Raw genomic sequence first — 14,735 nt, forward strand, 5'->3', positions numbered from 1 at the left:
ATAGAAAATTCTAGATTGGGTCCTAAAATTTTAAAAATGACAGAAAGGGTCAATAACTCAATCTGTATTCTCTACACAAATTTAGGTAACATCTAAATCCTTACAGTGATTCCTTAAATCACTGTAGTTAATACAAATGAGGGCAAAGTTGTCAATTCCTCTTGATTTTGCAAATGACAGATTAGGTCACTAATCCTTTTTGTCATTTTCAAAATTCCAAGACCCAATCTGAAATTTTCTATATTCCAAAGGCTTTTTTTTGGGATTTTCCCTAAAATCTAAGCATGAACGATCATATCAAAATAAAATATATTACTTCTCCAGTCCTTGATATAGGACATAATTATTAAGTTGATTTTGATCCTAAATATAAGACATATTCATCTTATTTATCAGTTTTTCATAAATTACCCCTATTGATACTCCCTCAAGCATAATCAATTAAAAGAGAGAGGGAAAATAGGGCTAAGGTGCGCCCAGCACCCTGAACTATTTACCCAGGTGCGTCCAGTGGCCTAAAGTAATTTTGGATGCATCAAGTGTCCTAAACTAATTAAAATGGTGTATCCATATCCCAGGCTAGCAGAAATGTTATGTTTAACTGTTACTTTCCTGACTCAGCTTAAAGTTGACCCCAGAAATTCTAAATGGTAGACATGTGGACATTTGATATGTATTATTCTTACTCAAAATTGAATTTATTTCCTTCCTCTTCTTCTAAATAAATTGACTTTTGAGTAAGAATAATACACATCGGGTGCCCATGTGTTTACCACGTAGAATATCTGGGGTCAACTTTAAGCTGAGTCAAGAAAGTAACAGTTAAACATAACATTTCTGTTAGCCTGTAATATTGACACACCATTTTAATTAGTTTAGGACACTGGATGCACCCAAAATTACTTTAGGCCACTGAACGCACCTGGGTAAATAGTTCGGGGTGCTGGGCGCACCTTAACCCAGAGAAGATATTAAGAAAGGTTATTATGGTGTTTTAGAAAAAACATGTCATATCTCTTATAATTAATTAACTTACCTAACTTTTTTAATCTAACTAAATTAGTTAAATAGATCTTATATTAAGAATATGAATAACAAAAATGAAATAAAATAAAAATTTAGTTTGCTTAATGTTAGCCTTCAGTTCGTCGCGGATCATACCCAGACCCTAGGAACCGCGAAATTTCTCTTTGAGCATTGGATTCTCTTTTCAGTTTTCGTCATGAGTGTCAATACGCGGTGCTCGTGTTTAAGATGAAATTCACATGATTGAAATGTGACATCGATTGTCAAAGTTATAATATTTTATTTATTTATTTATAGCTCAAAAGCATTAATTTAAACATAATAATATTTTTTATAGTCAATCTTATTTAAAGCACTGTTTGATATAAAATGTGAGCACTTCTCCTAATACTACTACAACTTAGTCCAGTTGACTGACAGACTTCACACATAATAATATAAAAAATTTATTTATTTATAGATGATAAATATTGTGACTGAGTCAATACTAGGCCCTTTTTTTTTTGTGTCCTTTGCCTATTACGGCCCAGTTCAACTTTAGTTATTTTAAAATATAAAATATAATAATTGTAAAATACTATTCCCTTGTTCCTTATTACAAAAACATTTGATGCTTATGACATATTTTTATATATAAAGACACTTAAAAGTTGTCTCTACTTTTTTGTGTTGGTTTCCTATTTTACCCATATTTATTGTCTCCAACTCACACTCTCTCTCTCTCTCACTTCTATTTCTTTTAATAATTTAATTGTTCTCTCTCATGCTCTCTCTTTATTAACAAGGGCATTTGTGGAAAAAAATTATATTTTTTACATATTAATTGTTCTTAATTAATTTTAACTATTTTTTTATCAACATAATTTGATTATTCGTCTCTTATAATAAGAAACTGAGGGAGTAATACGGTAGTGCCGGCAAAAAAATAAAAAATGCTAATACGGTACTATCCAAATTGAAGATGACGATTTACACCCTCCGGTGCTTATCATTCACTCTAAGGTCGGAAAAGTCTCCATGTTTTCCTTGCGCAAGAAACACGTGCAGGAAATAAAAACTCATTTGATAAAAGCTAACAGTACACTACCGGGAAGAAAGTTACTATTTTTAGCAATTATTATTGTTTTAATAATACTATATTCTGAATTTTTTATTTCAAAGATAAGACCACATGGGGCTAGTTCCTCCTTAGAGCAATTAGATTCAAAGAACAGGCTCAGGGAATTGCGTGGCTCCCATATATTCTTCCCTCTCTCTCCTGCCTGCAATCGGTGCTTCTTCTTTCCTCGTAGTACCCCCTGTGAAATGAAAAGGGTTCTCAACAATCACAGAGATTACTGTTGTTAATCAGCTTCCACCGATTTTTCTCTCGAAAATCTTGTGGGTTTTCTGAAAAGGATGTCGAAATTCCCCGACCTTGCGGTGGATGGCCGGAGGCTCGGCAAGGCGCCGGAGAGGTCCAATTTCACTCAGTATTGTAACGTCTTGAGCCAGCTTTTGAAAGAGAAGCGAGGGTCTGGATCTTTAAGCATAGGGATGGCTGGAAAAATGGAATCTAGAGGTACTTCTACTGATCTCCCTTCGTTCAGTCCTCGTTTGGCTTCTGGGTTTTTGGTTTTGTTTTATTTAGCTTGTATTTGTGCCTTACCCAAGTGTCGGTGTTTTTATACTGAATTAGGGATGTGGGAAGTTCTGTTTTGGTTACAGTGATTTATGTGTGTGATAGATCATTTGACGCTAGAAAAGGAAAATTTTTTTTATGACTTGCTTGATCACTGGGAGAAGCCTCTGAAAGTGCCTTGGAAAATTTTTTTTTGAATGAGCTCCTGTTTGGTTTTTGGTTCTGAATACTCAGCAATTACGAAGGACTCCAAGAGAAACCTGGAAAATCCTGATGATACATTGGGATTAAATGCTTCAGCTATGGAATGTCTTCCGCAGTTCGTGGAAAACGCCTGCATCAAGAAGTCTGATTCGAGGTGTGTGAATTTCATCTCCTTACATGCTTTATTATAAGCAAGATAGATTGGGAAATGAAAGTTTTTCTTCCTGGGGAATAATTCACAATTCCATGATGACTCCTAAAAGCTTGAAGTCCCATGAACTTATTGAGATAATTCATGGTTTTTTACCATTTATGTAAAACGGGAATAAAGGCAATTTCTTGTATCCTTTTGCTTCGAAGGATAGTCAGATCTGGTGGCTCTGAACCTCCTTCAATTTTTCACTTCTCATTCTTGAAATGTTTTTATCTTCTTGAGTGTAGGTCAGACCCTGAACCGCAATTGACGATATTTTATGCCGGAAAAGTGCTAGTGTTTGATGCTTTTGCTCCTGAGAAGGCCACAGAGATCATGGAACTAGCCACCAAATTAAGCTCTCATAGTACTGTTTCAGACATTAACAAGAACCTCCCAAGTGCTTCCACTGCTAAAGAAAATAAGGATGGGGCCAACGGGCCTCAAAACAACACTGCTCAGGAACAGGCAGTCCCTAAACCTGGACCCGCACCTATTAAATCAGGTATGTTATCATATTTTTCCTTTTTTCATCTATTTGATATGTGATTGAAAGATCTGGATAATAAAATGAGAAGCCTATGAAGTTCATAAGCTGATTTATGGGTTAAAATTTTTCTCTGACAGATATGAGATACCCAAGAAGAGCATCGCTTCTGAAATTCCTTGAGAAGAGAAAAGAAAGGTAAGAGTGTGGTTATAAGAGATTCTTTGATTTGATCTGAAAAGATAAATTGAGTTACTTAAATATGAATGAACACGGGGCTTTCCTCTGAAGGATGTTGCTACGGAGAGCTTTTAACGAGCCCACTCTCTTAAAGAGTCAGAGCTCTCCATAGCAGCACCCTGCGAAGAAAGGCTTGGCCGTTTGAGAGATTAAGCTTTTTCACCATAAGATTTTTTTTTTGTTGGGAAAATAAGTTGTTCCAGTACCTTTGCTCATAGGGTTCTAATTGAAATATGATAGGTATATGATTTATGCAGACTAATCATATGATTTTCACTTCTCAACATCGCATGATAGAGCTATTTAAAGAATTTTTGTGCATCTCTTATAACTTTTAATACAGTTACCTGATAACTGATATTCCCTAGTTAAATTAAGGGCGATTCTCTTAGCGTGATTTTTTCTTTTTTTCCAGGTTTAAATTGTCAACCTTGTTTAAGGGAAACCCAGTCTCTATTACTGTTAGTATATTTATTTTTACCTTGCTAATGAATATCTCCAAACAAAGATAGAAATTTAGCGCTGGAAAAGTCTGTGTTTCACCTTGGAAGTTAAACTTTTCTTAACAGCAAGCGCTGGAAAAGTCTCAGCGTCTCACCTCCTTGGAAGTTAAACTTTTCTTAACAGCTTTTTTAAACACCAACTTAAGATTCTTTACTGTGCGGTACCATGCTATTCGCCCAAAAAAGTTCAAAACCCGGGGAATGAGAAGAAATATAGGTTAACTTAACTCTAGTTTTGAGTGCCCTGCACGGGAAGCGTGTCAAGTTTTTGTTTCACGATAAAGTATACTAAATATATTTACAACTCCGATTATCTGTTTATCTTTTGGAGTTTGAGTTTCCCCAAGAATTTGCTTGCTTGCTTGCTTAAGAGGTCTATCCCAAACTTATCTGTAATTGCTGGCACTACAGGGTGATTGCTAAAGGACCTTACCAGCTGAACAGTCCAAATAATCCAAAGCCGGATGGAAGCAGTTCGGGAGGAGACGCTGATCAGGGCCAGTCTTCCAAATCATTTGACCTTAACATGTAGAGTGCTTTAGCAGTTTAGTTCATCAAATTAGGTTATACAGGGCCTTCTCAGTTCTGACTATCAAAAGCTCCTATTTAACTATATCATCATCGTCGCTGTACCAAAAAATATATCGTCGTCGTCGTCATTTTGTGGTAGGGCCTTTCTGCAGATGTTTTTTGGGCCTTCATACATATTAAATACATACAGTATTTCTATCTGTATTTATCAATTGTATTATTTAGAATTTGGGTCCATTTATTGGGACCAAACCATCAGAAAAACGAGGTCCATCAATGAGATTTATTATTTTCAGATGTTCAACAGCATGATTAATTGATGATATCTGCTTTTGCGACTGCTTGACTGTTCTTTTTCTTATGATTGTTATCGATTCATTTATTTTCTCTGTTTGATGATGGTATAGCAAGAGCTTGCTTTTGTTTCTCCTTGCACAAAATGATTTGATGGGGAAGACACTCTGAAGTTCACGATTGCCCCCTGTAAAGGGCCTTCTATTTCCCAGATTTCAAGCATTTAGGACTAATAAGTCAGGCATCATACTTGTTGGCGAACTAATTTGTTCAATATTTTACCACCAACATTCTCCAAAAAAAATAAAAGAAAATATTGAAAAAAGAAATTATTCCATATTTTCAAGTGCTGGGATATCTAGATGGCACATGCTTGACTTTTACTTGGATAAGAGCATGGGTTTGAATTCTAATGCAAGTGTGAGAATTTCATGAATGGGCAAGGCTTGTTTAACTCATCAAAATATTTTTTTTATTTTTCCATTGCCATTCTAGAGTATGATTCTAAAATTATTTGTAGGTTTTATACCAGAAAATATTATCTGATGCTAAAAATATATTTTTTTGGGGCTAGGTTATGTAAAGTTTAGGGGAGTTGGATTCATCAATATTCATACACATCTCATTACTCAAAAAGTATTTATAGAAGTACTTGTAAATTATTCCTAAATAAAATTGTTAAATTAACAGTGATATTCAAACATACATTTTTTTGAGATATGAACTGACTCGTTGACAATTGCGTTAATTTTTGTTTTGAATAAATTAATGACTTACCCTTTACTTTCGTATCTTCTTATCTTAATATGTCTCACGTGCTTATGTTGGAAAGCACAGATTGGAATGTTGGTCAACTAATCCTTAATTATTATGAATATTTATTTTTCTATCTTTAACTTCACCACATAACTTCTACCACTTTTACTATGCATTACTCCTCTGATACTCCATTACCTCATCGCTATCCATTTAATTTTGTAACTCACCTCTACTTATATTCATGAGATTGATTATCCACCATTTGTCATTCAAGAACAAGTATAACTTATGTATAAGACTATGTCTATAAATAAGACGTATTATTTGTTTAGTGAGGGAAGTAAAAGGAATACAATAGTCCTATTATTTTCTTGTCTTCATTTTTCTCTACTCTATTTTTGTGTTCCATTTCATAAGATTAATTCTTTTATAGTATTTAAAAGACAAAGACGTGCCACCAGATTGGCCATCATTTTCCACTTGGAAAAAAAATTGAGGAATAAATTTAGACAACACCGCCGGGGTCCTGTGTTCACACCTCACATTAAACTTGTGGGGATTTTCTTTGATTGGATTTCACACATTCTTCCAACGAGCAAACGCAATTTATGACAACGAAATACCAAGCCCAACGGAGGAAAAAAGAAAATACATTTGTCCTTATACAAAAGAAACGGAAAAAAAAATACAACGATTAATATATTACCTCAAGTCCTTAATATAAAAGTTAGATAACTAATTTAAAGATATTAAAAAAATTAATCAAAGGATATTTTTGAAAACACATTATAAATTTGAGAGATAAAGTTGATTAAAATTTTATATTTAATTAGTAGCCCTTGCTATCATAAATTAATTTGTGGTACAATTTCTGTTTTAAAGTATCTTTTAAAGAGCAATTTTAAATTGTTATGAATTGTGGTGTAATGCCAAGCGGGAAAAACGCAGAGATATTATAAATTGCTCCGTATACATTATCTGAGATTACCGAATCTGCAAATTCCGCAAATTATATCTCAGCCTCTCTAATTCTACAGATTACATATAATACAATAATTATATTAAAAGGTATATTAAAATATTTAAATTTTTAAAAAATTATATATGAAAAATTTCTCTAGTTTTAAAATATACTCAATTTTTCTTTAGAATAAAATAGAAATAATAGAAGTTATCAAATTACTCCTAATGTTATTTTTCAAATTCATTCTAACTATTTCGAAAGCCTACATAAAAATATTTCAAAAATAAAGAATAAATTAAATAGTAAACAATAATGGTTTAAAATTTTGAAATTCAAAGGAATTTTTTTTTAAAGATTCCCTCATTTTTTTTGTGGAAACTAGGCGGATCTATTTGGTGTTTTTCATGGATGGTTTTAGAAATTTATATTCGCTCGGAAATAAGATGTACTTAGTTGGACTTTAGAAAGGATCGTGTCCATGTCTTATTCATGTATGGGTTCTGTTGTTCATTTTTCTTTCGGCCTATGGATTCTTTTGGACGTTGGTCCATGTGTCCGAGTACCGAGCCCATAACATTATTGGGCCGAGTCCCAAGAACAATTGATACTCCTCAGCGATTTTGTTGGGAAAAAAAAAGGCTCAATAATTTGTCTTGTCTAGAGCCCGTATGTTTTTGTTTTTTGTTTTCTTATTCTCAAGATAATTTTATAAAATTGTTTTTAAGAATAAGTTTTAGAAACAAAAAGCCAACAAAGTTTTTTAGAAAATAATTTTTAAAAAATCACATTTTAAAAAATATAAAAAAATTATACTTTGATAAGTGATAGTTATTATCGGTAGTAATAAGTAGTAGGTAGTAGAGGAAAAGAGAAGAAGATTTCTCTAATTTTTCAAAGCAAAAAAATAAAAAACACAAAAACATTAAAAAAATGTAAAAGTTGTTTTGATTTTTCAATTTTTAAAAATATATTATTGTTTTTTTGTTTTTTAAAATAATCAACTAAAAACAAATTGCCAAACAATTTTTTTATTTTTCTGTTTTTAAAAATAAATAATTTTTTTCAAAACAAGAAACTTATTTTTAAAAACAGAAAAAAACTTATTTAGTAATTTATTTTTATTTAATTATTTTAAAAATAAAAAATAATAACATGTTTTTAAAAACGGAAAAAAAAACAATTTTAACATGTTTTCTTATTTTTGTTTTTGTGTTTTTTATTTTTTGTTTTAAAAAATTAGAAAAGTTTTCTTCTCTACTCATCTATTATCTGCTATCTATTATTACCGGTGACAACTACCACTTGTCAAAATGTGATTTTTTTGAAATTATTTTCCAAACAAATTGTTTTATTTTTTGTTTCCAAAACTTCTTCGTAAAAATAAAATTATTTGGAGAACAGAAAAATAAAAAACGAAAACAAACACATCCTTATAAATTCTCAAAAATTCATGTTTCTTTCCGTTTTTGTCAAAAAATTTATATTTGTATCTAGAATTTAGGGTGAATATGAAGCAAAAAAGAAAATGAAATGAAATGCATAAAATAAAGTCGTGATTGGTTGTTGGAAAGCGAATCGCATTGTTGCGGTGATAATATCACTGCTCTGCGGAGCGAAAGCTCTTTATATATAGTCCTGGACATTGCCGCAGGTGATTCCTCTGGTTTTCGGAGGCCTCACCCTCATCTTTCATTTCATTATTTTCTCGAGGGTCAGACTCGGGACCCCCAAACCCTAATCATCTCACCCGACCTCGAACGCAAAACATCACCCAGAAAAAATGCAGAATCACAGGCTGAAGCAGCAGCAACAAGCTTTGATGCAGCAAGCTCTTCTTCAGCAACAGTCTCTGTACCACCCTGGCCTCCTAGCTCCTCCCCAGGTTTGAGCTCTTGCCTCTCTTGTTTTCTCCATTTCCTAATTTGCTTTGATCTCTGCTGCTTTTGTGTGGATTGTTTCTTTTCTTAATTTGCTATTCGAACTTTGCAGTCCTCTACGGGATTGGTTTTAGCACCTAGGGTTAAATGTGCTTGCTTGGGTTTGCTGTGCGAATGGTCTTTTGTAGTTGGATATGTTAATCAATGCTGCTTTTAGGAAATTAGATTTTGATAGGGTCACTTCTCTCTTCTTCTGTTTCCCCTTTTCTCTGTGAGTTTTTCATTTCGTGGCCGTTCTTGCTCTTGGCTGCTTCCGTCCTGATTGTAGTCGAATGCCCAATTTTGAAGTAACATCTTAGTGTTACGGACACGTCTCTGTAATGGTTGTGCGTGATTAAACACTGACTTGGCTGGGAGTATGTCACGGATTTTTTTTCTGTGAAAACGTTTCACCCTGATTTTTTTTCCAAGTTTTTGGGAACCTGCTTTATTCAAGCATACTAAAATATGTTAAAGGTCTGGAGACTTTAGTTCATTTTCAGTTTTTCACTGCTTATCTCTAGACATTCACCTGATTTTTTTTTTCCGAATTGTGTATTTTCTTGTTTTCCCTGCGGTGGTGGTTTGCAGCTTTCTAGTTTTAAATAAGTCAGCTGTTCTTATCTTGTTTAAGCTCCTGCTTCATCCTCCTCTCATCTATGTGAATGCTTCTAGATAACGTGCTCCGGATGGCAGGGCGTATGCTGCGCCGTTATTTGGTCTTGGAATTCTAAGTAGTGATACAGATTTAGAGAATCAAACTCATGCTTATGCCTTCTGGAAGTTCGTGATTTTATAGTTTGAAAGTGGCTTTTACCTAAGCTAAAGCCGAAAAAGAAATTGTAGATCATTACGCCTCTGTGTGTGTGTGTGTGTGTGTCTCTGTTTTTTTTCCATGAGAAAATGTTTTAAGAAAATTGAGGTGTGGAAGTTGTTTGTTATGACATGTTTCTGCAAGAGGACTCGCTGTCTTGGGTATGAAAAAAGGTTTAATTCTTCATTCAAGCTGTTAAAGATGAGTGCTTTGATGCTGGAAATGGGTTAAACGCCCAATTTCTTTCTTAACATGCTCAATCCTTCATGCTTGTAATAGATATTTATGATTTCTTTGTCGTCTGAGTTTCTTATTTTTGACTATTTGAGTATTGTTGTGAGGTAATTAGGTTTTGGTCCTCAGTTTAGCTCTTCCCAAAAATCTTGAGCATAAAAGTGTTTTATCCTGCTTAAATGGAAAAAGTGATCAAGATGAATAAATTTTTGGAAGAATTTCAAGCATGATTTGACCCTAGCATGCCTTTGTAGTTTGTCAAGAATTCTGGTTTGTTTGTAAGGTTTAAGTAAATCAATGCACGTGCAATTGTGACTGGTGAGCCGTGGTGTTCTTTTCTGCTGCCCAGGGAACTGTTTATACTTTGCGTAATTGGGATGGAACCTGTGTAGCAAAATTAGATGATTCTTTTTGACTTATTTTGAATAATTTAGTTGTTATTGGTTGGTGTGTTATGATTTGGCAATTATCCTAAGTCTCGAGATTTTTTTTTCCGTTCTTTCGTAGTGCTTTTAAATCAATTTTCTTTTCTATATTTAGGAAGCTCTGCATCTTTGCAAAAGCTTACTAGGAATTCAAGAAGAATTAAAGTTCAGTGCACTGGTCTTGTTTTCCTGTATTAGTTAGTTAATTAGCAATAAGATTTATTTATTTGTTAGGTTATATGATTTATCCCTACCCATTCATCCAATTTGATGTTGTACTACTGTACTTCTAGGTAGGCGACCAACTTTTTACTTTGAGGTTTCCCCTTTTTCCTTTTCTTTTCTTTTTCACATTTTCGTTTTGCAGATTGAACCAATTCCAAGTGGAAATCTGCCTCCTGGTTTTGATCCAAGTACTTGCCGCAGTGTGTGAGTGTTTGTCTTGACATTTTTCCCTTTTTCTTTTCTTTTATTTTGCCTGACTGCTTTATGCCTGAGGTGCAAACAAGCTTAGGTACCTGTTACTAGATTTTTATCTTTTATTTAATTTGATATCATGATTTGTATTAGAAGCATGTATTACTAATATTGATAAACTTGATATTTGCTAGTTTTCTTACCAAAATAGTAGTACATTGTACTGAAATGTGACTCTGTTATTTCTTGCTCTCCTGCCAAAGTTATCTACTTGTGCTCTGATTTCTTGTCTCTTTGTATATGTTTTCTTAATATTTTAGTTTCTTGATCTTTGAGAATATGCAGGTACGTTGGGAATATACATACACAGGTAACTGAACCACTTCTCCAAGAAGTTTTTGCAAGTACTGGCCCAGTTGAAGGTTGTAAACTTATCAGAAAGGAGAAGGTAGGTTTTGCATATGTATCTGGTTATGTTTTGTTTGGTTCATTTAGAGTATCGTCTGAGTTCAAGTTTTTCTTTGATGGCTTGGCATCTTTTATGCAGTCTTCCTATGGATTCATCCATTACTTTGATCGAAGATCAGCTGCTCTTGCCATATTAACTCTCAATGGAAGGCACTTGTGAGTATGACTCTTTACAGTTCTGTGTTAATTTGGTTTGGGTTTCTGATAAAATTTTAATGTTGCTTCGCAGATTTGGGCAGCCCATCAAAGTTAACTGGGCATATGCTAGCGGTCAGAGAGAGGATACATCAGGTTGACAAATAGTTCCATGTTGTTTATGCTTATATATATATCGTAATGGACTTTGATCCTCTAGAAACTTTAAACTCGGTTATTTATGATATTTTTGTTTTGATTTGCAGGTCATTACAACATATTTGTTGGTGATCTCAGCCCTGAGGTCACTGATGCTACATTGTTTGCTTGCTTTTCTGTTTACCCCAGTTGTTCGTAAGCTTCATTGCACTTTATAAATTCTTGTTTATTTTATATGCAAGAAATTGGAGCAGTGTCCGCTCAAAATTGTCGCATTTTCATTTTGTTCTGGATTAGGCAATACTCTTTCTGGTCTTATGTATGGGATGTTTTTCATGAATTACTTAGGATTAAGAAAATTAGTTAATTTAGTTATTTATATATAATGTGTCAAATATTTGTGCTACTCTTCCTTATTTGTACCCAACATTTAATGAGACGTGTTAACTAGGAATAGGTTTTACTGGAAAAATTTAGCACTTACTAAGAGTATTTTGGTTAAAGATACATTTAATGCAAGAGACAGAATGAATGGGTTCTTATATAAAGGGTCAAAGCAAAGTATTTACAACAATCCTACAATGAAATAATGTTGTGGTTGATCTCTTAGCATGGATTACCAAAGTTCATCTTTTGTATGATTCTAGAGATGCAAGGGTAATGTGGGATCAGAAGACTGGGCGTTCTAGGGGGTTTGGTTTTGTTTCATTTCGTAATCAACAGGTACACTTTCTATTGTAGAACCTTTTCCCAAAGTTTCTCTGTAGTTTAAAGGTTCTCTTAACTGTTATTCTGACACACACACTCTCTCTCTCTTCCTATAAAAAGGATGCTCAAAGCGCAATAAATGATTTGACTGGTAAGTTCCTTCACCTTCATGCTTCTTTGTCTTCGGAAATCTTTATTCCAATTCCAATTTTAACATAAGATGAAGTGTGAGTGGGCGTTAATATGTGATAATTTAATTCGAAGTTAAAATAAGATTGTAGCTTCAAGAAATGATGCATCGTGGATGTCATTTGTGGAATACTAGAAAGTGGGGTGGCTGTCTGTGTGTTGGTCTTTATTTGAACGGTTAAAAGATCAGTGCAGGATGGAAAAATTGTATTTCAGTTATTTTACAACTGCTTCATATTTTCAGTACTCTTGATTCTGTGAGAGAGTAGGGCTATTTGTTTCTTGTTTTTAAAGCAGTGCTACAAAGACACATTATATAGGGGATCCCGGGTCTTTTTTGTCTAATTGTTTCTGACTTCCATTGTTATTTGGTTTTACTTATAATGGCTATAAGATAATGTGAGTTTGATATATAAAATATTATATGTTATTTTATCACCGCTGTATATTCTAATGCGCCCCTGATTCTGTAAGGGCCTAGTATTTACTTGTTTCGTGCTTCTAAATGCAGCTTTTAAACATATTTCTGTTCACTTCTTTTAAATGTAAAGATTAAAACGAAATCAGATAGACCATTGTTGTCTCTACCGTCCTGTGCTTCCTGTCTTCTCAAATAGCAATGTTGTTTTGCTTTTGTCTTTTCAGGCAAGTGGCTTGGTAGTAGGCAAATTCGCTGCAACTGGGCAACAAAAGGTGCTGGTTCCAATGAAGACAAGCAAAACTCTGACACTAAAAGTGTAGTTGAACTAACAAATGGCTCATCAGGTGAGTAAATTTTACCTCGATGTTTCTGAAAGAGCAAGTGCATTAGTTAATCTTTAATCTCAATTTTCCCGTCTTTTCCAATTGCTATTGATGGTATAGGATGGGTAACATTTTACTTTGCTTGTGCAGAAGATGGTAAAGAGACAACTAACAGTGATGCTCCAGAGAACAATCCTCAATATACTACTGTTTATGTGGGCAATCTTGCTCCGGAGGCAAGGAACCCTCTGTATCACTTGTTGCATTCACCCCTACCGTCCCCTCCCCAAAAACAAAGGGGGAGAAGTTGTGTTTATTTTTCTTATTGTTTTTCTCTCTTTCTCCTTTTCAACATTTAGCTCAAGGGTATAGTGTATATTACTATTGTTCCCATTTTTTTTTAAAAAACAAGTAGATTCTGTTGACTTTTGATCTGCATCTTTGAATCCTTTAGAAGCTGCTCCTGCTGCTGCTGATTAGCACAATTTTGGTGTTTATGCAGGTTGCCCAGCTTGATCTCCATCGCCACTTCCATGCTCTTGGGGCAGGAGTGATAGAGGAGGTTCGTGTCCAAAGGGATAAAGGGTTTGGATTTGTGAGGTATAGTACTCATGCCGAAGCAGCTCTGGCTATTCAGCTGGGAAATACCCAGTCTATTCTCTGCGGCAAACTAATTAAGGTAGGATTGCCAGATTTTGTTGCAGTTTCTAGTCTTGACTCCGGTTAATCAGAGTGACTTTTGTCAAAATCAACGTTTACTTCGGTTTTCGTTTCCTTGGATGCTCATTACGTAAGCTACACATTTCATTTTGAACCAATCGCCAATTATGTTTCAATACAGTGCTCCTGGGGCAGCAAGCCCACTCCACCAGGAACCGCATCAAATCCTCTGCCCCCACCTGCAGCTGCCACTCTGCCAGGCCTCTCTGCAACTGATCTTCTGGCATATGAGAGACAGTTGGCGATGAGCAAGATGGGTGGTGTACATGCTCTTATGCATCCCCAAGGACAGCACCCTCTTAAACAGGCGGCAATTGGAGGAAGCCAGGCAATATATGATGGTGGGTTTCAGAATGTTGCTGCTGCCCAACAAATGATGTACTACCAGTAATATAAAGGCTTCTCATTCCACTATGGTTTAATGCTATCTCTATCCAACCATGTGCACTTCGATCCGTGTGTAATGCTATCTAGGGAGCACGCTCTTCTGTCCTTTTTTTCTCCTTTCTTCCTTTTCTCCGCGTCTTTCTGTGGTGGGGTGGTTACCCCCACCATATTAGATGTGTTCAACATTTGTACGGCTTGTATCATGTATGCGGTTTTCTCTATGTAGCAGTGATGAGTGGTATATGATTTTTAGAGGGTATGGCCGTTCAGTTATTTTTATTTGAGCCCATTATTTCTTCTCTATTCCTTTTGGTGTCTTCACGGACACAGCATGTATGTAACATTGTGCGATGGTTTTATCCTAATGCCATCACTTGTCAAGGGGCTCTTATATCTAGTGAAGTCTTTGGCTCAAGTTGTTCTCACTTGCCCTTTTCTTATTACCATGACTTGAAGTGGGCTTAGTGGCTGTCAATAAATAAAATTACGAGACGAAATGTCTTTGGGAGAAATTGCATGAAACATCCACTTGTCGCGTATGGGCCCGTGTTCTTCTTGCTGTTAGCGAATGATGTTATGCTTCAGAATTCGCGTCCC

The 14,735-nt window shown here is 34.7% G+C and overlaps 2 protein-coding genes across 5 annotated transcripts; both read left to right on the forward strand.

Annotated features, from left to right (window-relative positions):
• The first annotated feature begins 2,212 nt into the window (after positions 1 to 2,212).
• On the forward strand, positions 2,213 to 5,121 carry LOC114721558 (protein TIFY 10A). Its single transcript, XM_028907393.1, has 5 exons — positions 2,213 to 2,587; positions 2,882 to 3,005; positions 3,293 to 3,549; positions 3,672 to 3,729; positions 4,686 to 5,121. Exons 1-5 carry the CDS (start codon positions 2,425 to 2,427, stop codon positions 4,804 to 4,806), a joined length of 723 nt encoding a protein of 240 aa, XP_028763226.1. The 5' UTR covers positions 2,213 to 2,424; the 3' UTR covers positions 4,807 to 5,121.
• A 3,374-nt stretch (positions 5,122 to 8,495) lies between these two features.
• On the forward strand, positions 8,496 to 14,553 carry LOC114721573 (oligouridylate-binding protein 1B). Of its 4 annotated transcripts, none has more exons than XM_028907413.1 (12): positions 8,496 to 8,704; positions 10,579 to 10,640; positions 10,974 to 11,076; positions 11,176 to 11,252; positions 11,326 to 11,387; positions 11,498 to 11,585; positions 12,038 to 12,113; positions 12,219 to 12,249; positions 12,933 to 13,052; positions 13,182 to 13,267; positions 13,534 to 13,710; positions 13,873 to 14,553. In XM_028907413.1, the coding sequence occupies exons 1-12, from the start codon at positions 8,603 to 8,605 to the stop codon at positions 14,140 to 14,142; spliced, it is 1,254 nt and encodes a 417-aa protein (XP_028763246.1). In that variant the 5' UTR covers positions 8,496 to 8,602; the 3' UTR covers positions 14,143 to 14,553. The 4 variants fall into 4 exon arrangements, with proteins under 4 accessions (XP_028763246.1, XP_028763247.1, XP_028763244.1 ...); XM_028907414.1 differs by having other exon boundaries at positions 13,185 to 13,267; XM_028907411.1 differs by having other exon boundaries at positions 10,974 to 11,252.
• Positions 14,554 to 14,735: the final 182 nt, after the last annotated feature.

The sequence above is a fragment of the Neltuma alba genome, unplaced genomic scaffold (genome assembly GCF_004799145.2).
Source record: "Neltuma alba isolate B1F8T4 unplaced genomic scaffold, ASM479914v2 tig00012046_pilon, whole genome shotgun sequence".
Classification (NCBI taxonomy): Eukaryota; Viridiplantae; Streptophyta; class Magnoliopsida; order Fabales; family Fabaceae; genus Neltuma; species Neltuma alba.

Coding starts and splice junctions, on each gene's coding strand:
- LOC114721573 (XM_028907411.1), top strand. CDS start 8,603: ATGCAGAATCACAGGCTGAAGCAGCAGCAACAAGCTTTGATGCAGCAA. Junction 10,641..10,973: donor CCAAGTACTTGCCGCAGTGT/GTGAGTGTTTGT, acceptor GAGAATATGCAG/GTACGTTGGGAATATACATA. Junction 13,711..13,872: donor TCTGCGGCAAACTAATTAAG/GTAGGATTGCCA, acceptor GTTTCAATACAG/TGCTCCTGGGGCAGCAAGCC.
- LOC114721558 (XM_028907393.1), top strand. CDS start 2,425: ATGTCGAAATTCCCCGACCTTGCGGTGGATGGCCGGAGGCTCGGCAAG. Junction 3,550..3,671: donor ACCCGCACCTATTAAATCAG/GTATGTTATCAT, acceptor TTTCTCTGACAG/ATATGAGATACCCAAGAAGA. Junction 3,730..4,685: donor CTTGAGAAGAGAAAAGAAAG/GTAAGAGTGTGG, acceptor CTGGCACTACAG/GGTGATTGCTAAAGGACCTT.